This window comes from Microcebus murinus, chromosome 7, assembly GCF_040939455.1.
Source record: "Microcebus murinus isolate Inina chromosome 7, M.murinus_Inina_mat1.0, whole genome shotgun sequence".
Classification (NCBI taxonomy): domain Eukaryota; kingdom Metazoa; phylum Chordata; class Mammalia; order Primates; family Cheirogaleidae; genus Microcebus; species Microcebus murinus.
The window spans coordinates 36,513,496-36,536,780 of record NC_134110.1 but is presented as its reverse complement, the minus strand read 5'-3'; the positions used below and the strand labels follow the sequence as shown (position 1 = coordinate 36,536,780).

The 23,285-nt window shown below is 42.9% G+C and overlaps 1 protein-coding gene across 3 annotated transcripts in view; it reads right to left on the bottom strand.

Annotated features, from left to right (window-relative positions):
• The window catches only part of ADCY8 (adenylate cyclase 8), a 235,585-nt gene that overhangs the window by 137,557 nt on the left and 74,743 nt on the right, over window positions 1–23,285 (bottom strand). For all 3 annotated transcript variants that reach the window (XM_020289021.2, XM_020289023.2, XM_020289022.2), the window contains exons 3-4: window positions 8,825–8,955; window positions 842–953 (exon numbers count right to left, since the gene is read on the bottom strand). In XM_020289021.2, coding sequence (XP_020144610.1) covers window positions 842–953; window positions 8,825–8,955 — 243 coding nt within the window. The remainder of the gene's footprint in view (window positions 1–841; window positions 954–8,824; window positions 8,956–23,285) is intronic.

The window sequence follows — 23,285 nt, the reverse complement described above, 5'->3', positions numbered from 1 at the left end:
GTATAACACCTAGTAGGTCCTTAGATGCAAGTATGAATGGATCTCCCATGGGATGAGGCAGCCTCAAATGAGGACATTTTTGATACTCTGAAAATGAACTCCCACTTGATGTATGTGGTCTCATTTAATTCTCACTACAGTCCTGTGAAGTTGGCACTAACATACACACTTTACAAAGCAGGAAATTAAGTCAGGCTTATTTGAACCCAAAGCCCACTCTGAAATACACTGTGATAATGATATTTCTTAGCAACTCGAGTGGCTTCAGGACTATGGATCTGTGTTTTGATAGCAAATGCCCATCTCGTTTAATCTGTTTTCTAGTTCAGCTCTGAACAAACCAGCTAAAAAAGAAGGTACTGTCTTGTTGGCTAAAAACAAAGCTCTTAAGTTAGGTCAAACAAAACAGTGGTGGGATCGTCCAGCAGATTACTGGTTTTTACGAACAGACTAATTCATTCCAGATGGCCGGGGTTGGCTAGGAAACTGCAGGAAGCCATCACTTCATGTGTGAGCACTGAGGCTGAAGCTGGATGGCACCTGGCCACGTGCAGCGGGAAGTAATGTTGGGGGCGTGGAAAGCGGATGAAAAGGACTTGCGTTTGATTGTCACTCAACCAGCTGTCTCTCAATTGGGAAAATTAATTTGACGAACCTCCCAAGACCTGTAAATAACTAACATCAGTTCCCAGAATGTGAGAGGGTCGGGGTCCATGCCTGGGGACAGGATACAGAATGGTAATGACATCGGGGATGAAGGCTGAATCCTTGTCTCTCCCCTAATTCCACATGCAGTCCCTCACTCCTGCAGAGGCCTAGGAGGGAATTAAATTCAACTCACATGGGCCAGTCGATCAAATCTGGCAAAGAGCTCGTTGAGCATCCTGACCAGCTCCTGAGCGGACAAGGTCGTGGAGAGGTTGGTAAATCCTTTAACATCTGCAAAAAGAATACTAAACACAGGGAAGGGGGAGGGGTGGAGAAATCGTATTAATATTTTAATCCATTCTGGCAGAGACATCAACACCATCCAAATAAATCAACTGTCTCTGTGGTCTGAGATTTTAGCTCTCCCTGCCATGGGAGTCAGGAGGAATGTCTCCGTATTTAACAAATATCTCAGCAAAGAGAGTCTGCCCCGGAGTTCAGGAAGGGCAAGGGAACAACGGAAAGCCCTTCTTCCTGTGTAGGGCTGGGGCGTGTGGACAACGAAAACAACTCAAAAGAGAATTTGTCACTGTGAACAGATCAATTTGTTATGAGGAGCAAAATGAAACTTTATAAATTATCTCCATATTTTCACAACGAACAGCAATGCACATGCCATGAACACAGAGCAAAACAGACATGGGGGTGGGGGAGAACCTGAAACCTCATCATCTTGAGCTCGGTGACAGGTGCTCTACCCAAATGCATGCAAATGGAGTTAGGCATTTCTCAAAAATTATGAGAATAGGTAGGAAAATCTGGGAGACCCCAGGCAATTACCTGAAACTCACATTACTAAGGATTTCATGTAGATGAGGTCTTAGTGCATATGGCTTGGCGTAGGGAAGGGGCAGTTCTCAAAAGCGTTCTAAAAGCCAGGCACTGTATGAGCGCTCTCTTGGTTAATTCGTCCAGTTACTCTGGGGCAGGAATAGTTCTCTCCATTCTCAGGAAGGAAGGGGATATGCCCAACATCTCATTGGCAGTACACAGCAGAGCTGGGATTGACCACCTGGCTGAATTGCTCTGAGGGGCACTGCTCCACCCACCTTACCACATCATTTCAGGGACCTCTGAAAGGAAGAATGGGACCGCAAACATATTTGATCATTTCTCATGTTTTATTTTCTCTGAAACTGGGATGTGTCTTACAATTAATAATCTTAGCAGTGTGCCCAACTTTTTGCCTCTCTACTTAGTGTCGCATAAAATAATGGCAAATCTTACAAAATAAAAAAATAAAACTTTATTAGTTTTAATAAAATAGGTAATTGGCCAGATGACATTATGGAATGCTTGTTGACTTACATTGGTCACCACCTGTATTTAGTGGTTCTTAAAATTTGTTTCTGTTACAAATTCCTTTAAGAATCTGATATAGGCTAAGGATTCTTTCTCTCTTCTAAAAATGCATGAGCATTCAAAATTTCACACATCATTTCAAGGAATTTATACTTTCCCCAAATCCTATTCATGGATTCATCAGGAATACTTAGACCTCAAGTTATAATTTATTGCTTTAGTTAATTAGTTAATGCCTCATTCTTTCAGCAAATATTTATGTATCTACTATGTGTCCAGCTATGTGCTGTGCTAGAAAGTTGGATTAACTGACAAATAAGATCCAGTGCCTGTCCTCAAGATGCTCAGAGTCTCAGGAATGGAGCCGGGAAGACAAGGAGAAAGACAGGAACGGAACAGTTCAAGGCGATGACTCTGTTATGGAAGTTCATACTGGGGGTGACCAGTCACCAGGGTATCAGCAGTTTCCTAGTGGGGCAAAGTCTCAGCTGAGTCTTGATGGGTAAAGTGACTAGAAGGATGGATGCTCTGAGCACAGGGAACAATGCATCCTAGGGTCAGTAGAAGAGCGGGCATGTATACCAAGGTTCTGCAGGCATTCAAGGGCGGCTAGTCAGAGGGTATCACTGAACAAGGAGGCTGGAATCAGAATTTCAAGAGTGGAGAGAGAGGAGGTCAGAGGTGTGGGCAGGTGACTCATGAAGAAGGGGCTGCTAAGCCTGTCTGAAGAAAGTAGACCTTGTCCTGAAAGTGATGGACAGCTGATGAAGGGGTTTACACAAGGGCATGACACCATTAGATTTTCAATGTATGAAGCGTGCTCTGGCAGAGGCGTTATACTGCCACTGTCCTCTACAACTTTGTGGTGGTACAGCATATTTGGTCACGTGCATAGAATTTGCATCTAGATAGATCTGTGCTCACGTGCATAGAATTTGCATCTAGATAGATCTGTGCTCAAATCTCAGCTCACCACTATGAATTCTATAACCATGGGTAGCTTCCTGAACTTCTCTAAGCTTTTGCTTTGGAAACTGAAGATACTTGTTGTACTTGCCCCATTGGTGGCTTGTGAGCATTTAGCCTAGTGCCTGGAATGGTAAGTGCTCCTTAAGTGTGTTAGCTTTTGTTAATCACTATTTTCCAAACTTATACTATAATTGAATGTTTGTATTTGAGAAAGCAAGGAAAGAGAGAGGTAACAGAGGTGGACAAAAATATGGCCATTAATCGGATTGTTCATTATTTGTAGCTAGAAGCATTCCTAACTGTTGACGTAGCCTGAACTGCTAGCAGTAGCAACACTGACAGAGTATTTACTGTGGACTTGGTATTGCTCTGAGGGCTCTCTATATATTTGCTCATTTATTCTGCATAAATGTATAAGGTAGAACCTGTTATGAAGAGCTAGGATTTGAACCTGGCAGCCTGGCTCTTGAATCCATACTATTCGTTGATAAATTATGCTACTTTCAAAGTAAGAAAAGTCATTTCTATGGCAGGTGGGAGGTAGAAGGGTTTTTAGTCTATCTAGCTTAACCTGCTCCCTTTATAGATCTATACACCCAAAACTATTAGTATCCATCTGTCCATGGCAGGAAAGGTTCATTAATTTCTTCATTCATTCCACAGCTTATTAATTAAATGCCTACTGTGCACCAGGCACTGGAGATGCAACAGTGAGTAGATAGTATTGTCACAGGCTTTATGGAGCTCACATCCTATTGAAAGAAGAAATGGATTCCCTGAGAGCTAAGGCCGTAAAAGTTCCAGATGTGCTGCGTTCAATATCATCAAGTTTCTTGAGGTCTTCTGAGCCTACCATACTTTATGCACCTGTGTCTTTGTACATGATACACCTGCCCTATGGCATAGTTTTTTGTTTGCTTTCTTTTTGCTACCTATTAAAACCTGACTCGTCATTCAAGACCCCACTCATGTGTTAAGACTCTATTTTTTTTTTTGAATATTTTAAAATCATATTTATTTGGTTGATTAAACACTGGTACATTTATTATGGTTAATTAAATATTAAAAATCCCTTACATCTTCTCTTATCAAAGGGTGGGGTCTATTTCCCTAACTCTTTTTTTTTTTTTTTTTTTTTTTTATTTTGTTTTTATGCTTGGAGATTTCCCCAAGCATAGCCAGTTACTCCCACCTCTAGCCTCTCGCCCTGCCTGTGCCCTTCTCTGTCAAGGCACTCAATGCTTTATAGCACAGGTATACACGTGGCTAAGTGTGCTCCATTTATTAGCTGAAGAACAGAAAGAAAGTCACCTCTGTGTCCCACCTGCCCAGCACACAGTCAGCCTCATTATACGTTTCCTGAATCCAATCAACATAAATATTCAGAATTAAGTCCTCCTTCCTCAGGGTGTGGGTATAGTCTATCCCGGGAAGTTGTGAGAAATGCAGAATCTCAAGCCCCCTTGCCAGATCCTCTGTATCAGAATCTGCTTTAACCAGAGCCCCAGGTGATTCATGTGCATGCTAAACACTGAGAAGCGCTCGTGTAAGTCAGTTGTACAGTAAAGACCAGAGGCAGAAACCAGGGCCTTCATTCACATTCCATTGCTCATTCTGCTACCTCCAGGTACTGGGCTCAGAGTTCTCAGGTCTTCTGATTCTTGGCATAAACTTGTAGCCTTCTAACATGAACATATTGAAATGGTCATTGTAATTTTCAACTCTATTGGTTATGTGAATTGTTTATTTGTCTAAAAATAAGTCATGTTACCTAATAGTCACTCTGCAAATAGAACTCTCAAGGAAGCTTTAGCAGAGTTCAATGGAATTGTTAGGAACATTGACCTGTGTAGACTCCTCTTCCTGTGTGTTCCTGGGAAAGTTACTTAACCTCTCTGAGCTTCCATTTTCTCGATAATAAAACAAAGATCATGAAAGCTACACTGTAGGGCTATTGTAAGAAGATAACTTGTAAATCACAGCATAGTCCTCAATAAATGAAGGGTATGTAACTCTTTTTGAAAGTTTTTGGGAGTCTGAGTGTGCTTAATTGCCATACAGATGGATCTAGAAAGTCAACAAGTTTTCTAAGCCCATTCAATTGCACTTTGCTTATATGTGAAACTCAAGTCTACAGAGCCAACATAGTGATCACACATGTCGATGGGCTGGCTGAAAATAAACAACCCCTTTAGAAGGTGAACAGACGGAGTAAGACTCCAAAAATGAGAATTTTTCTGATGCTTGACAACGGTACACTGAAATGTCTACTAGGACATAGGAAGAGATAAGGACAAACTTGTCTTCTGAATAGACCTCCGAATTACATGTTAGCAAATGTACAAATGTGTATAGCATGGAGTTGAGGGCTGATTGGAAAGAGGGAAAGGAACTATGACAGAGAGGCCTGTCCCATGCTGCCCTTCCCACGGCCAATCCACCTGGCACTGGGAAAGGCCACTGAGCTGGCAGCACTGTTCCCAGCCTCTTTGGCATCCAGGTGGGGCCCTGTGATCATGTCTCACTAATGCTATCTGAGCAGAAGTGACACACATCATTTTCGGGTCAAGGTGGTAAAAAAGTGGGTATGAGTACTCCATGCTCCACTTCTATCCCCTTCTGATATCTGAATGCGGAGAACTTTCAGGCCCAGTAGGTGGTAGTTACAAAACACAAAGGCTTTTGTCCCCAAATCACCCGCTGACCAGGAATATCAGCAGTGGACACTTGTGTGCATGAATTTTATTGGATTAAAATTATTGAAATTGGGAAGTTATTGGATAGAACAGGTGGCATTACCCTAACAAACACACATCAAACATCTCGGGAATAGAAAAACTGGGAAAGAGAAATAGAATTGGGCAGCAGGATTGGAAGCCCAGTAAAAAGCTGAGTGGTCAGGTGGATTCTCCAAGTAAATCTGGTAAAGTTTCAGAGGTTTATAGCTAAAATCAACTTGAGAGTTCAAATGCTTTGTCCATTTCAAACAGCTCAGCTTTGGATCGGGAAACTGAGGCCTTCAGAGATGAAATGATGCAGGCAAGGTCTTGCCAGGGGCATGTCTCATACAGAGGGTTCTGGGATGGAGACCTAGCTGTAGGATCCCCATCCACTTGGGCACACAGATCCCCAAGCATGGAGCCTCTAACCTCTATCTCACAGAAGGCAATGAACTATATAAAATATAAGTTAGACTTAGAAATGTACAGCAGACAATTTTTTAGGAAAGGGTCCTCAAAATTTAAGAAAAAAGAAAAGCTAAGGAGAAGAAAGAATAAACAGGTGGGTTACCATAAAGAGGGGGCCGGGATTGGAAATGATTTCAAAAATGCTCCCAACACAGGAGCAAGTTTGCTTTGGGGGCTGGAGAAGGGGGTGGAGCAGCCCGACCGCTTTGTTCTGGGACAAGGGTTGAGAGTGAGGGCCATCCTCCTCCCTGGTCTTATTTTAGCAGAGACATGCAGGGCAGGAAGCTAAGTTTTAATTTAGTGGGGCATGAACTTCTGGAAAAGAGTCTTCAGCATAAGAGCTCAATTCCATGATGTAAAATAAATGAGCAGGATTGGAGGGGTGGGGAGCAGAAGTAACTTTAGCCATTCATGATATAAGTGCAGAAAGAAAGCTGAACATGTTCCTTGAACTTGAGGCTCCTGGGTATGTTGGTGTTGGTGTGCAGGCTTGTTTAATTTTCTCTTTTCTTTTTAAAGGTAGTTATTTTTTGTTCCCTCTTTCTCCATGGTGACAGACACTTTCACAATATGCCATATATTTTATTTATATATTTATATAATTTGCATATGTCTATGCATAATAAATAATTATATACATTTGTTACATAATAAATGTTTTTTACAACATATAAGTATGTATTTAATAAATAATAATATTTATATTTATTTATTTGCTTTCTTCCAAAATATTCATTCAATTTGTGCTCTCTCTGCACCTGCCTTTATTGTCAAGCCATTTTCTCAGCAGGGAAGGAATATGTAAAACCACCTATGGTTCTCCCTGTGTACCAGGCCTCTGCCTTCATTCCTGCTGTTCCCTTTGTTCAGAATTGGCGTCTTTGTTGTTTTCATTTGGTTGCCTCAATCACAAATAAGGTCTATAAGAATCATCTCTTCCAAGGAAGGTTTCTCTGCCAACCCCCACCTTCCCACCCTCCACCCCTCCACCTCCCTGCCCCAGATTGTCCTCTTCTTATGATCTCTTGGCACTCTTGGCCTACTTAACAGTAGAACCCCACAGTGTGTTATGATTAATAGCTACCTATTGTTCTAGAATTGGTATTGATGAATTCTTATTATCCATGGGACCAATACCTAGATCTGGTGTACATTTCTTATTGGAGTTCCTGCTTAACAAAGGGCTGTTTTGTAAAGTCAAGCATCTAAATCACTGTAGCTTAATTTTTGAACGAGGCCCTGAGAATGACCTATCCTGCTCTGCCTGCCGAAGGGCTGTGTTAGAATCATCATCTCTGCTGTACATTGCTTTAAAAGGTGTGTCCCTGCATCTAGAGATGCCGGTAAGTGGGAGAAGTTGCTCTTCCATTCTACCAAAGTTAGGAAGAAAGGAAGTAAGAGTGTATGTGTGTCATTTTTAGAGCTGTTCAATGTATGGACTTCTGCCCTATGTTTGGGGAATTTCTACCTTATGATATTGGGGAGGGGAGAGAAGTGCAATTCTACTATATAAGCTGAAAATGGCAGATACTTGCTTGTCAGGCACTTCTAGGAAATGACTGGGCTCAGCCAATCAGACTGACCCATCATCTGCCTTAACCTCTCACTTGAGATGCAAAGAAGCAGGAAGAGATTGATAGCACAAGCAATTGACTGTTCAGAGACAGTGCAATGGCATCCTAGGTGGCCTACTGCCCTGGTGCAACTTAGGCTATGCATCTCACTCTGTGGCCTTGCTTCATTCTGGCCCATTTCCCTGGGCTGCTTCTCCATCCTTCCCCAGTTATTCTGTGAGCCACCACATAATCTTCCAGTGCATGTCATTTAAACCAGCCAGGTTTGGATTCTTTGGCTTGCAACTAGGAAACATGTCTGAAACAACCTACAATGTGCCTAATGCTCTACAGAATGCTTAACCCTGCCTGTCTTACGTTTTGTATCAGTTTTCACTCACATAATCTAATAAAACCCTACAGGGTGGCTAGTAAAATGCCTGTTTTACAGAGAAGGATCCTGAGATTCAGGTGAGAAGATTGCCCAAGGAAGAGGCAGAATTGGGATGCTGGAACAGGTCTGCCTCACTATGTTGTTCACCCTTTGATTTGCTGTATATGCCATGCTGCCCGGTGCAGCACTGGGCACACAGAGGGTGCTGATGGACAAATGGACTGATGCGTGGATGGATGAGCGTGTGTGTGGATGGATAGGCAGGGTGGATGGCTGGGTGGATGGATGGATGGTTGGCCAAAAATATGCACAGGAAAAGAAGGTGTAGTCCTTTTCTTGTGTTTTAAGACACTTATGAGAAATATAAGGAAGAGACCCATGAGATCACACTTGAAACCTCCAGACTGAATCCTGAGATTATTTTTCTAATAATAAACAGTGTTTCTCTTTCCCATTCAAAATGCAAAGACAGGCAAGCCCACTGTAGGGGAGCTGAGCAATATAACTGAATTCTCTGATGGTCTTCTCTAGCCTCATTTTAGAAATGTAGAACTCACTGATGAATAATCACTAGTTAATAAATTAATCAACCAGATGAGGAAAGGTGCAGACACTCAGGCAGGCAGAAGCCACGGCAGTGTGATGAGAGCAGTCGGGGACACACGAATCACTTGGAGAAACGGGGCGAAGGTGTCAGCTGCATTGCTCACCTGACATTCTCGTAGCGATGGATGTAGATGCGATGGAACTGGTGCTGCAGGTGTTCGTCTTCCACATTGGTCATGTCATTGATCATTTCCAGGACGACAAATCGGGGGAGCACAGACAACACAAGCCGCTCCTGAAACAAAGCAACAAAGAGGGACGGTCTCGTTAAGCTGGCCAGCGCATCTCAGATGGGAGGGGGTAGAAGTTGTGGAGCTCTGGGATGAGCTTCTTGTGGAACCGACAGTTTCATACCATTTTGTGAAAATGACAGCTGTCTACTGAGGACTTATTACCTGCCAGGCACTGTGCCGGGCGTCGAGTACACAATGGTGAACCCAGTGGATGTGGTTCTGACTATTGCAGGGCTTACATTCCAACAAGGAAGATACATGAAGTATTACACATGCAAACACGCCCCCACACAGTTAAAACATGTTAAAAGTACCATGCAAAAGCAGGTCATGATGATAGAGTATGATGGTTGCTGATGGTAATTCAAACCAGGGATTAAGAATGACCTTACTAAGGAACTGATATTTAAATCAAGGTCTGAAAGTTTGGAAGGAGTCAACCGTGTGCACTGTAGGAAGCCCAGGAAGACAAAATAACAACCGCAAATGTCCCGAGGCAGAAGAGAGCAATGGCGTGGCTGGAGAGTGGTGACGGAAGGATGTGGTGACAAGTCATGAGGTTGGGTGACTGTGAGAAAAATCTCACAGGCCAGTGTGAGATGTTTGCATTTAATTCCAACCACAACTGGAACCCACTAAATAGTACTACACAGAAGAATGACACGACTAGTTTACAATTTAAAAGATCAGTTTAACTGAGGTTTGGAGAGTGAATTGTGGGGAAGGGCCAAGGGTGGAGGCAGAGAGGCCAGCTGGGGAGGCTCCTGCAGTGGTCCAGGTGAGAGGGGACAGTAGAGCTTAGATCCATAGGATTGGCAGGCAACTGAGATGGTAGGAGAGAGCTCGGGTGCACACACTGTGACAGTGAGGTTTTGACTTTGGTTCATGGGGAGAGTGGGCTACATTTTTAGAAACAGGGAACATAGGACAGAAACCAGGCGTATGAGGCACTGACTCTTTATCAAAGATGAGAGGAAGTGGAACATAAGCAGCCTGAAAATGAGGGCCTAACACCTGACTGAGTAATATTCTTTCTACTGTGATCACTGCAGTAGATAAAAAGCAAAGTAACTGATTTAACTAGTAGCATGAACTAAATCCTAAAATCCTTGTTTAGCAAGAGTCTGGCTTCTGATACATGGTTTACTATAATGTCAAGCTGAGCTTAGGACAGATGCGTTCTAACCATCACAGTTTCTTAGATCTTTGTAGGTATTTATGGATCTTAAGCATTGCCACCATCCATTCTTTCATGTGTTTTTCACAAAACCCTGAAAATAAGCACACAGAAATAATTATTTTCATTTAATGGACAGACTGAGTCCAGGAGAGATGAAATTACTTGCACAATCTACAAGTTAGCGAATGGCAATGGCAGGGCATAATCCTTTTCCTTGTTATTTTGCTGGCATTCTTGGTGAGCTGGGAAAAGCTCTGGACTTTGAGTCCGATGGAGGAGTCTGGATCTGCCTCCATCACTTGATAGAATGTAGCATCGGATAAGCTGTGTCATTTCTCGGTGCTGGAGTCCCCTAATTTGGAGGCTAACAGTGATATCATCTACTTCCCAAGGTTGCTGTCAGAATTCAGTGCAATGAAATACATGAGGGGCCTGCCATCAATTCCTCCTCCCTGCTCTCACTTCAACTCAATCCTGCCTCTCAATGAAAAGGCTTTATTAATGAAGTGCCCACTGAATGTCATATGATGAAGCTCTTTTCTCTTGAAAGCTGTCCCATTGTGGGACTGAGAGGCAAGCTCTCTGCAAATGCCCCTACATCATGTCCATTTCGTGTTCATTAGTGCTGTTTGTCAGCTTCCCAGGTACTTGCGGTCCTGTTCCTGCAATTGCTGCTGGAGGGGAGTAGGGTTAATCACAGCTTTGGGGGGCACTGGTGCTCTGCTGGTGGCTGAGAATGTTTAATTAAGATGCTGTCTGCATCTGCATCTGTAAGGGAGGCAACAGAGCTGGAACGCAAGGTTCACACACATATGAAGGGACCCCCACGGTCAGTTTGCGGGAGTGTTTAATTGCAAATCATGCTTTCATTAGTGCTGCATTGGGTGCTGTGATTTCTTAGAACTGTAGTGACAGGACAGAAGGGCTTGCATTAGGAAGAGAATGGTGCAGAGAATAAAAAGGTGGTGCCGCAGCTCCTAACATGACCCGAGTGCAGGGAAGAGATGGAAACTGAAGAGAGACGCAAGAAAGGCATTCCTTCCCAGGATCTAGTGAAGAAGATGTTCTGCCCTGAAATTCAAGTCCATGGATGTATCTATGCGGCTGTCTCATGGATTCTGTACTCTGACTTTCCATCAGGATGTCCTGGAGCTTCGTAAAAGAGCAGCTGTCCCTGCCCCACCCAGACGTACCAAACTGGACTCTGGCCAGAACAGTCCGGCAGGTAGAGTTTTTAAAAGGCCCTCAGGTGTTTGAATACTCTCTATTGGGCACATTATTGTACTTGACCTTTACTATAGTTCTACAAAACAGGTACTTGCAGGATAAAACAAATGCGTGGCTTTAGTCAACTGATCACCTAGCAACATGAGCACCTAGATCGTAAATAGCAAAGAATTGAAACCAAATCCTGCTGACTCTAAAAATAGCGATACCAGCTCTACTTCCTACAAAATATATCTCTAATCACCTCTTGCCTGACCCACATGGCTCTTTATAAAATAACTATAGGCTAAGGCAGGAGGTGGGATAGTCCTACGATAGGAGCTAAGAGTATGCAACGGAGCCTCAGAGAAGGAAAAAGCCATATAACCAAGGAAGATGGGGAGGAGTTCCTGAAGGAGGGTTCCTGAAAAATGGGTGAGGTTTCAAATATTTTTTCCATTCATTATTAACTAATTCACTTAACAAATATTTATTGAGAGCATACACTATATGCCAGCTCAGTTCTAGGCATAGGAAATACACAGGGAATCAGGCAGCCAAGACCCTAGAGGGAGGTTTTGCAGGTGGAGAGCAAGAGCTTCCTGGATGCACAACAGGACATGCACCCTTCCTAGCTACTGATTTTGCAGCCCTGAGAGCACCCACTGTGGGCCAGGCCCCAGTTAGGGAGCTTCAGACATGATCTCACAAAACAGTCCCCACAACTCTACGGCAGGGATATCTCATTGTGGATTAACAAATGAGAACACTAAGGCTCAGAGAAGCAAAATGATTTTCCAAAGTCACACAGCAAGAAAGGGACAAACTCCAGAGCCTGTTGGGAGCTTTCCCCTCACCTTATCAGAGAAATGTTTTCCTGAAAAAAATCCCTCAAAACCCAACTCTCGGAAGTCAACAATGTAATTACCATTGAAACTAGAAATGCACAGCATGTCCGTAGTCAAACAAAGCATACATGTGATGTTCGATGATTACTTAATTGAATCATTAAGGTAAACAAATAAAAATAAAACAGAATAGTACAGTTAAAAGAAATCAATGAGAATATTCAAGTGATGTCTGGAATTTTTGCTACCATATATTATGCAAACTAAAAGCACATTTTTTAAAAAACTGAGCAATTAAGGAACTCTACAGCTGCAAAAATGATCCCATGGTGGGTCTCCTTTTATTGCAACTCAGCTGATTCTGAGACGTGTGGACTCTGTACTGGATCTCCTGAGGGGAAGAAATGCCTGGGAAGCAGGTTATTAAATGCAATTATCTGAAGTTAAATTCGAGGAACCAGTTGGTTTTATCTGTGGATGGGAAAGTGCAGCTTTGCTTGGCTAACTCTTGTTTTCTTCCCCTACACTGTAGGAGTCTGTAGGGTGGGACAGTCTTGTCCATCCTTGCATCCTTTAATGTGAGCAGGAAGTCATGAGGTATTTACTGTATGGAAATGAGCATGGGTCGCTACAGTGTGTGCCGCTGTTCTTCCTGCTGTTAAGGTCCTTTCTCCCTTGCCACTCCCCTGTTTAGCACGTGGACTCCTACTCATCTTCAAATTTTAGGGCATATTTCCTTTCCTGGGTGAATGGGAATTGGAGTTCCTCCCTCCAATAACATGGACCTGTGCTCAGATCTTTCTTGCAGCATTTATTACCTCACATGGTACTTGTCTGTTTATGTAACTCTGAGCTCTTTGAGTTCGACTTTTTATATCCAAGGCCCAGCATAATGCCTTCCATAATGGGACCTCAATAAATGTACAAATAATGAATGAGTGAACAAACTCCTGGTCTGAATGTGAAACACTAGAATAGATCAAGTAGGCCTATAAGGAACTGCTAACTTCAAACAGTAACATTAACACTAGCTTAGACTGGAGTTTTGAATCTCACTAAATGCTAGGCTAAGATATTCATTCCTGAGCTCCAAAATCCTTAGACGGTGACTAGAAATAGCTCAAGGGGATGGCAAGAAAGCCCCTCCCCATTGTTGTGCTGGAGCTGGGACTGCAGCCACTTCCAGGGCAGGGCCTGGAGTGGCCCATGCTGAAAGCTAATAGGGGTGGCAGGTCTGAGTCTTTCCTTTGGGTTTGACACATGGAACAAGTGACACTAGGAAGCAACAGAATCCCTTGGGAGTACCCATGGCATTCCACAAGGCCCGCAAAAATGTGTGACTAAATCTGTTTATCCATAAGTGGTGTTTTATAAGCAAGTAGGTGGGAAAAACAGCTATTTCAAGATATTAAAACAACCCAGCTTATTAATAATTGTAGATAACGGAATAGATAAAAACAATGAAAGTAGCTCACTTCCTTGAGGTCTTTATGCAAGGGTCACCTTCTCCCGAGGGCTTCCCCATGCCCTTGTCTGAGTGGGCACACGCTCCTGGCCTCTCACCTCAGTGCTCTTTTTGTGTTTTATCTTCTTTATCACTCATCATTATTTAATGCATTTTCTATGCATTTTATTTATTTACCTTGATTTTTATCCATCTATCTCACTTGGATGTTAGCTTCACAAAGGTGAACATTTTGTCTCCTTTTTCTTAGTACAATAATCCCAGCACTAGAATGGTGGCTGGCTCACAATAGCCTTTCAATATATATTATATTTGTTATTTGATTTCTGTAATGAAGGACTTTATTTGATTCTTACCTTTCCAATCCACTGTTCTACAAGTTTTAAAGTAAGAGAGTATATATAATGTAGTCAAAAATTAAGTCTTATTATATTAGTGGTTATTGAAATACTAAAATACATTAAAATATATATTGACATATATTAACATGCTATTTGAGTAGATTTATGGAAGATTCCATTGAAACTGTCACTTGATCTACCTTTGATTTAGTAATTACAATGTTGATATGTTGCCTACAGAAATGTTCGCAGTGGTAGTCTTGATAATAGGCAAAATAGGTGGTTGTAGATACACAATTCACACACTCTTCATTTAACTTTCTTTCCCATTAAAATTCTCTTTGTGTGAAATTTATAAGAAAATAAAGTAGCTACAAAAACTATAACTCATCATCCCTATAACAATTTCTAGTGCCAAGCCCCACAATAGGTAGTCAGAGTGCAGTGGCAAACAAAGAAAGCAGGACATGATCCCTGCGTGGTCTGGTGGGAGAGGGAGACAGTACCCAAATAATCGCAGAAGTAGTTATTCAACTGCATCTGTAACAGGGGCTATGAAGGAGACATTCATGGGGCATTGAGAGTTCCAAATGGGGGGCTAACTTAGACGAGCAGTTAATTAATTGAAGTGTGTGTGCATGTGCACAAATGTGTGTTTATGTGTGTGTTTGTGGTTGGGGAACACCATTCTAAGAGAAGGCAATAGCATGATGGTCTGATGGAAGATGGCAAAGCATGTTTGAGAAACCAAACAGAAGGCTGTGGCCAGAGTCCAGCCAAGTGAAGTGGAGTGGAACGGGCTGAGAGATGGAGGCGTGCTGGGCGCTGTTGGGTCTTTATCTCAAGAGTTACAAGAAGCAACTAGAGTGTTTTGTTTGGGGATCAGGGATGTAGTTAGATTTGAATTGTTTTTTGTTATCATTCCAACTGAAATGTGAAAAAGGAGATTCAATGAAATTGTTAATATGGAGAGAGGGAAGAATGAAAGCAATTGAATGGTTAATGCAATAGTCCTGGCAAGACTGAGGGTAGCTGAACTGAGGGTAGCTGAACTGAGCTCATGGTAGGGGAGGTGAAGAAACCTGGGCCCAGGGGAGAGATTTTTGGAGACTTTTATGAATTGGGATTCTGAAAGAGGGAAACGGTGGTATAAAGGAGGAGTCCTGGGCTTCTGGACTTACAAAGGATGATGCTTTAAGTCTAACCAAATGGACTTCCCATGGGCAAGTATCAATATTTACTCTGGATTGGGGAAGGAAAATGAGGCTTAAGGATGTACTGCTTAACCTAACTTGATTTGTCCATAGCAGGCACCACTGCTTTACTCAAACACCGACTCTAGCTCAGCCTCCAAAAGCAGTGTTCGCAGTCTTTACTGATTAAATGGAATTAACAAGGAAAATGAAATCTATTTATTAGTCATCCTTGGGCTACCATCACCAAGCAAATCAAGGTCCTGCTTATCTCGCTTTAGGCTGCACAGAGAGGGAGGGTTTCCACGGTCACCTATGCACAGGCAGGATGACACACCCAGACATGGAGCTTGAAGGTGGTCCATGGAGCCTGGGATGGGGTGGGTGGGACAAGATCTGGCCTGAGGAATGAAAGCAGAGTGGGGCTGGGCCAGCGCCAGAAGACACAGCAGCGATACTCAAGGGATTGCATGCAGAGGTTAAATTCAAGCAGGGGAGATGTGGGATGAACAAATCTGGGCTTGTGCCATGGCTCAGGAGTAAACTAATGGGGACAGGGAAGACTATGGTTGATCACTATCCTATGTGATCATAGGATAAGCATCTTCCCGGACAGCTCAAGTCTGTGCTCCTATGGGCAGGCCAGTCCCATAGACTGCTTGACTGGGTTTTGGTTTTAACACAATTCCTAGTTCGGATGATGCCAATCCCCAAATTTAAACCTCGCTGTTTGGAGAAATTCCAAACCCCTTATAATATCTCCTGGCCACTGTTTCAGATTCCAGTCACTCCTTACACCACTTTCCTTCCCTCTCACTCTTGGCTCAAAGCACAATGGAGGTCTTTCATTGCTTCAAAATCTCCAATCAGTTTTTTGGTGCTGGGTCTTCACAAGTCTCTCTCCAATCCTTCACAGTTCCCACTTGTCCCGCAGAGCTCTGCTTTAAGTCACTGACTGTTCCTTTCCTGGGGAGATGAAGGTACTAGTGCCCTGCAAGTCAGAACCTTTGATGTCTGGACTCCCCCTCTTGTAACGCTCAGCGCACATGGTCAGTCGTCTGTTTCTCCAAACAAGACCATGCATGCTTTGCAGACAGCGACTCTCTCTGTTTTGTTCACCTCAAGATCCTCAGTAACTTCCTCAGTGCTTGAGACTAGAAGGTGCTAAATAAATATTTCCTAAACAAACTTGTGAACACACGGAAGGCAGGGGCTGTGTCCCACTCATGGCTGTGTCCTCTGCGGGGGCCAGCACTGTCCCTGGGATAGGACATTCAAGAATTATTTGTTAAATAGAGTCTTTAAGTGGCAACCCTCATTTGATCCTCAAGTATAATATCATGTCATCGATGTTTTCATGGGAGATTTCACAAATAAAATGTTAACAGTGAAATTCTCCAGCAGCCAGGCTTGCCAGCCCCCAGCCAGTTGTGCTGCTGGCAGCTGTCCCAGCTCCTCCGTTTGTAAAGCATTTTCTGCAAGACGATGGGAGTTTGCCTGGAGTCTGCTTATAAAAGCCCATTTTCAACACTTTTGTCTCCTTCAGATTTGTTCACTGCTTGAGAAACATCATTCAAATCTCTTGAAAACACAACCTGAAAGAAAATAGGAAAGTTTTCTCTTTAATACAATTCCCAACTCCTGCTGGGGCACAATATATCCTTTTCTGGCTTTGGAGATGAGAAGTACGAGAATCTCTCCTGGAGCCAGACTGTGGCCCTGGGTGGCCTTGGCGCTCACAGTCTGCACAGCTTTTTCTCCCTGGCTTTGTCCATTTGCATGAAAAGAGACCCTGGGTTGATTCAAAGTCCATCAGTGGCTCCTGTCTGGATGCCACCACTTATCTGACATAACATATTCAATTCCCAAATGGGTTCATGGGCTCCAATTGCTACAGCACACTAGAGGGGAAGCCATGGGGAAAACAGTGAGGGGGTCAGGATCTTTATGTTATGCAGATACTTATAGGGGGGAAGAAAAAGGGAGCAGGGCAGGCCCGTGGTGCGGGCAGCACTTCTGGGCTCCCATACAGCAGCAGAATTTCTTCCTGAATGGTTTCAGCAAGAGCTGGCCACTTTCAGGCTCTTACAGACTGAGAGACCTCTCGTTGATCTCTCTCTCCCTCTCTACTGCAGGCAAAGCAGCCTTAGCTGCAGCCAAGGTCCAGGCAACAGGGAGCAACTTATTCTGGGTTTATAGACAATATCTTATTGATCACACACCATGTAGCATGCCAAGTGCTTCGCATCACTGGCTATTTGGAACTTCACATTAATTATAAGAGTGAGTAAATTGCTATTCGCATCTCATTTTACATATGAAGATACTGAGAATCAAAGAGTTTAAGTAAATCAGGCAACCCCAAATCATGCATTTGTTAAGTGCACAGTGAAGACCCAAGCCCATGTTCTTTTATTTTATTTTTCTGAAACTTGGAGCATAATTCACCCATTTACTCATTTATTTATCAAACGTAGGGGTAGGTGGCACAGGGAAGGGCACGGAGAGTCAGCAGAAAACAAAAGCAGACCTGGTGTTTGCCTCTGTAGGACTAATGTTCTGGAGACGATAAACAGACCACGGTGGAGATTCAGGGGAGTTAGTGGTTACTTTGGCTGAATGATCAATGAAAGAATCCTCGAAAAGGTGACATTTAAGCTGGGGCCTTAAGGACAGAAGGAACCAGCCCTGTGGAAAGCTAGGGAAAGGGTGCTCCAGGCACAGAAGGACAGTAAGTACTGAGGCCATGGCATACTGCCTTTCATTAAGCTCACTTGTTTATTTGACAAACTTTAACTGAGATTCGACTGTGGACAAGGTCCTGTGTTAGACACTATAAATATAGTTGCGAACAACAGAGGCATGAACCTGGACTTCGTGGAGTGCTTACAGGCTTAGCCCCTGAGATGATAACTGTGGTATCAGAGAGGCCTAGCAAATGTGGCTGGCTTGACAAGCACCTTGACAGTGTCAGGAGCAGGCCCATGCTAGAAATGTGGGCAGGCAACCCAGTGACTTGGGATAGGCTGTTCTATTAGCCGCAGGGGGAGCCCTATAAGGCTGTCAGAGCTCACAGCAGAATGGAAAGGAAGCTAGGCTTCTATATAGTTTATTATCCAGACTCAGAGCAAGATAGAGACGAAGTGGCCAGAAAGATCCATACAGACTAAACACTGGGTATTTAACACACTAACTGCCACGTGAGTTGTATTCAACTCATGCTAGTTTTGAGCCCGGGGACTCGTGAAACATGTGTAACTCACTCATTTCTTTACCTTGGGAGCTGAGCGAACCATTTTTCAAGTTAAATATAACTCACACAGAGAAAACAATAAAAAATAACAAATTTTTTATTAAATTACAAAACAATTAAATTGTTTTGTTTCTGAAGTTTTTATTTTATGTTTGTAACAAAACACTGTGGCCCCAAGGGGGAAAAAACCACATTTTTCTAGCGTGGCAGTCACTGTGTTAATCTCGGGAATAAGGCCTGTGCTCATCACTGAAACAAGGCCTCTCCATTCCAATGTGTTAAGCCGTGCAGTCACTCAGAAGAGTCCTGCATCCCTTTGATCATGCTGGATCTGTACCTGGGGTGCCTTCTTTAGGTGGTCTGCTGAAGTGACACCAACTCCATGAAGTTCACCCACATCCTCCTATGCCATGTAGACCTGCCTTCCTCTGCCCCCATTGAAACCTGTACCAGCCTTTGAACCATCATTTTTGTATCACCTTAGTGTGATAGAAGCTCTCTTGCCTGACTTCCAATTTTTTTTTTCCTTCTTTTAGACAGGGTTTCACTCTGTTGCCTGGCCAGAGTGCGGTGGCATTATCATAGCTCACTGCAACCTCAAACTCCTAGAATCAAGAGATCCTTCTGCCTCAGCCTCCGGAGTAGATGAGACTGTAGGTACATGCCGCCAAACCTGGCTAATTTTTATTTTTTGTAGAGATAAGGTCTCACTATGCTGCCCCAGGCTGGTCTCAAACTCTTGGCCTCAAGTGATCCTTCTGCCTTGGCCTCTCAAAGTGCTAGGATTACAGGGATGAGCCATTGTTCCCTGACTTCCATTTAACCAACTCTCTGGCTTAACTGATTTACTGGAGTAATCCACTCTCTCACACATGCTGGCAGACCAGGCCACTGCCGCGTGAAAGGCTCCCAGCTGTAGGAAGCTCCCTACGTGCCTATAGCTTCTATTCCATCTGCAGCCCCATGCTGTCCAGGAACCACTGAGCTCGTTCCCACACCCAGCTATGTCAGTTTTATCTGTTAGTGTACTTACTTGAATTTAATTAGATGTTAAATAAAAATATTAAAAGTAGGAAAAGAGAGGTGCTGTTTGCATAAAAATGGAATTAAATGCTTTGGGAAGATTGCAATGTTGAGTAGTTAAAACACTGACATCAAATTCAATATGGACAAGGCAGCTGTGGGAAAAATCATACACATCCAGAAGACATTCTGATAATTTTTCAAGTGCTTTTAAATTCTTGCTCCATTTTAATGAATTGGAAATCTTAACTGAAGCACTATGGCTGTAGTCTCTGTAAAAACACTAGATCTACACTAAAAAAAGGAAAAATTGCCTTGGTCTTCTTTCAAAAGACCAGATAATGGATTTATTATCTTATGCTTAAGTTACAAATGAAATGTTTAATCATAATTTTTCATAATTCTTCATTTTATCTTACTTTTTCAATTAATCAGGCAACCATCCTCCTGATTATTTCAGCTAAAAAAGGATTTTGCAATTCTTGTTTTGAGTGTCTGTCATCCACCCTAGAATGTAAGATACTGAGAGCGAAGATGTTGTTTCCTCTACCTCCAGAACCCAACACAAGCTTAGCTGTGCTGTATACGTCTGTATACAAGCTGGGCTGTATACATCTGAATTTCTGTGATGATAAAGATGCAGGTACTCAATTCAATATAGCTGAAGCAAGATCAGACTTATCATGTGTAACCTGGGATGACTCATGGAATCTAAGAGCAAAACTGAGGCTGGCCCTTGGACAAAAGGATTCTATGACCTGTCATGACTCCTGTAAGCCTGAGTGTCTGCTTCCTCTGAACCCCAGCTTTCTCCTCCCTCTCACTTCTCAGCCTCTGAGACTTTTGGGTCCTAACACCTTATATCTTTGGCCATTTGGAGGAGACCCTTGTTCAGTACAAGTCTCAGCACGTCTGCTCAAGGACTCTATACAAGTCAAACAATAGCTCCTAAGGTTGTGGTCAGGGGTGCAGGGTCACGATAATGAACAAGGTCATTACTGGGATGACTCTTAAGAGAGAGGTGGGTTTGGTGCAGAGAGGAGGAGGGAAGTCCCAGAAAAGCTAGAGGCAGGGCAGGAAACAAATGGGCACAATACAGCAGCAGGCACATATTTGTGGAAGGAACAGACAAGTGAAAGGTAAATAACCTGACCCAGACCAGCCTCAAGTATCTTGCTCTGAGAGGAGGGCTGCAAAGCAGGGTGCCTGGGGTGACAGTAAGTGACTGCAAAACGCAGCATGGTGTAGGAGTCATGTGCACAGCCCTGGAGCTGTGCTCCGGGTTTGAACCCTACCTCTGCCCTTTCCCTGCTCTGACTTGGGACTCTGACTTAACCCTCAGTACCAGCTGCCTCAACTGTGAACTGGGCATAATGACAGCATCTACATTGTGTTGGAGTGGCGTTAAAGGAGTTAATATTTGTGAAAGAATTAAATACTGTCTAGCACATTGTAACCACAGCCCAAGTGTTTGTTAAATTCACTGGCAAGCATGATCTATTTTAAGCATTGTTTTCCAACTTTAATTGTATATTGGTGCTAAAGCTATTGAGTTTTTAGAGAGGGGACAATGAACAGAAAACATAGGGAAAATGAGCAGGCATGATATGTGAAAACACAGTTGTAGTACACAGTGAAAAAGCTCTGGTCACACTTCTAATAATTTTTAAGAAATTAAAAATTCTTGTTGCCCAAATCTTGACTCCTGTATTTGAGTTTATATCTTACAGGGCTTTTATAGAATTTTCACCTGGAACTGTTTCTGAAAGCCAAGTGTGAACACAGGTGTGTAGAAGCTGTTGTTTCATTGGCTCGTGAAAGCACATTCTGTATGTTCTCTTTAGACTGATTCAACAAGACACTTGGAAGGCCGGTATCACCCCTGTCTATTTGTTGGTGGTCTAAGACCCCAGGAATTTTGGTTCTGCTCGGAAATGCAAAGATTGAAGCATTTTGGAGTCAGGCAAGCTTGATATGAATCCTGGCTGAAGTTAGCACCTCACGTGCTCTGTGACAGTGATAATTTATATGACCCCTTTGAGCCTCGGTTTCTTCATTTACAGAATAGGAATAATAATATCACCTCCCAAGATTGTTGTTTAGACTAAATGACAGAGCTCCTTATACAGAGCTCTGTATATAGTAGGTGCTTACTAAATGGCAGTAGCTATCAGATGTGTTTTAATTCCTCCCAGTGGCCAACTCGTGAGCTATGGCCTGCATTACTCTTTAGTGTGTATTCCATGACACTGTGCAATTTAAAGAATGAGTCACAAAATTCAGGTTTCAGGGATATTTTCTTCTTCTTTTTATCTTTTCAAGGAGTGAAGATTTTCTCAGGTCCCTTCATTAGCAGTTCCCATATACATTAAATTGGAAAGGTTGGGAGGAAGTTCTTTCCTTGTGCTTTCATTTGTTCAATCTTCTTTGGACACCCACAGAGTGCCAGGAGAACCGTGTGCACAAGATGGGCCAAGGCCACGCCCTCCCAGACCAGGGCTCAGGTTCTCTAACTCAGCTGTGCGACCTTAGGCAAGTTAGTTAACCTCTCTAAACCTCATTGTCCTCATCCGTAAAATGATAATAGTAGGTCCTTTATGGGATTATTGTCACAACCCAGTGAGGTATGTCTTTGTGGCATGCTTAGCAGCAGTGCCATACCGTAGAAGTTGCGGGGGAGGAAATGGGGAGGTGTAGGCAATAGAGGGTCCCTTGTCTGTACAGAATTTAAAATAATAATAAGAGGACTAAAAGTTGCTTTGATTTTTATGGTTTCATTGGCAGTTTTAAATAATGTCAATGAACAAATACTCCTCCTCACTCCTCAGGTGACTGCTCAGTGGTACCCACCTTCCTGGGCTCCATCCCGCCCCAGTTCTTAGCTCTTCTCATGTAGGATGACCCATGATGGGGCAACGTATGCTTTCGCCTGCAGCTGTATCCTAACCAAATGGCTTATATAAAAGCAAGAATGGAAAAGGAAACCATTTAGGTTATTCTCATTGTCTCATGAGAAATGACAGCAGCTTGAAGCCTGGTAACAGTGGAGAGAGGTGATGGGTTTTAGATCTATCTTGGGTTTGGCATGACAGATTGTGTATGAGGGATGAAAGGAAGAAAGGCATTCTGGATAATTTATGTGAAGGCTTGGCACATAGAAAGGATTCAATAACATTTAGCTACTGATGTTATTATTAATATTAATATGATCTTTGAAGTCAAAATCTGGTGAATCTTATACTTCTTCAGGCTTAGCACAAGTCTAGTATACAGTAGGAGCCCAATAATTGTTTGCTTGCTAAATATCTCTGGTGTGTTGCTAAGCTAACAAGTGGTCACTGTCATGTTAGTTATCATGTTAGTAATAAACTATTGGTTATAGAGTTACATATCTCCTTGCTTGTATTATTTAGAAGTAAAAGCATTGCCCGTGGTTAGAAAAGTGCTGCTGAGAAGGAACTTGTGACAATAGCATTACATGTGAATTAGACAGATACTGGAGGTATTTATACATATAGTTAGAGAACCCCATGTAATCTGTATATTACTGCAGAATCTACAGCTTTGTCTCATCTCATTCCCATGTCTCTATGATCATAATTTGAAAAGGGGTTCATTATAATATAATTCATTCATTTATTCCAATAATGATTCATCAAATATGTCTTCAAACTCTTCCTCGAAATGATGCAACTTACTGAAGAAAAGGTTGCTGCCCTTGCAGAGCTTCAGGACAGTGGACAGGACGCTGAGGGTGGTAAATGCAATGACAGATGGAAGGTCAAAGACAGTGCAAACCCAACAAAGGGCATCTACTTCAATC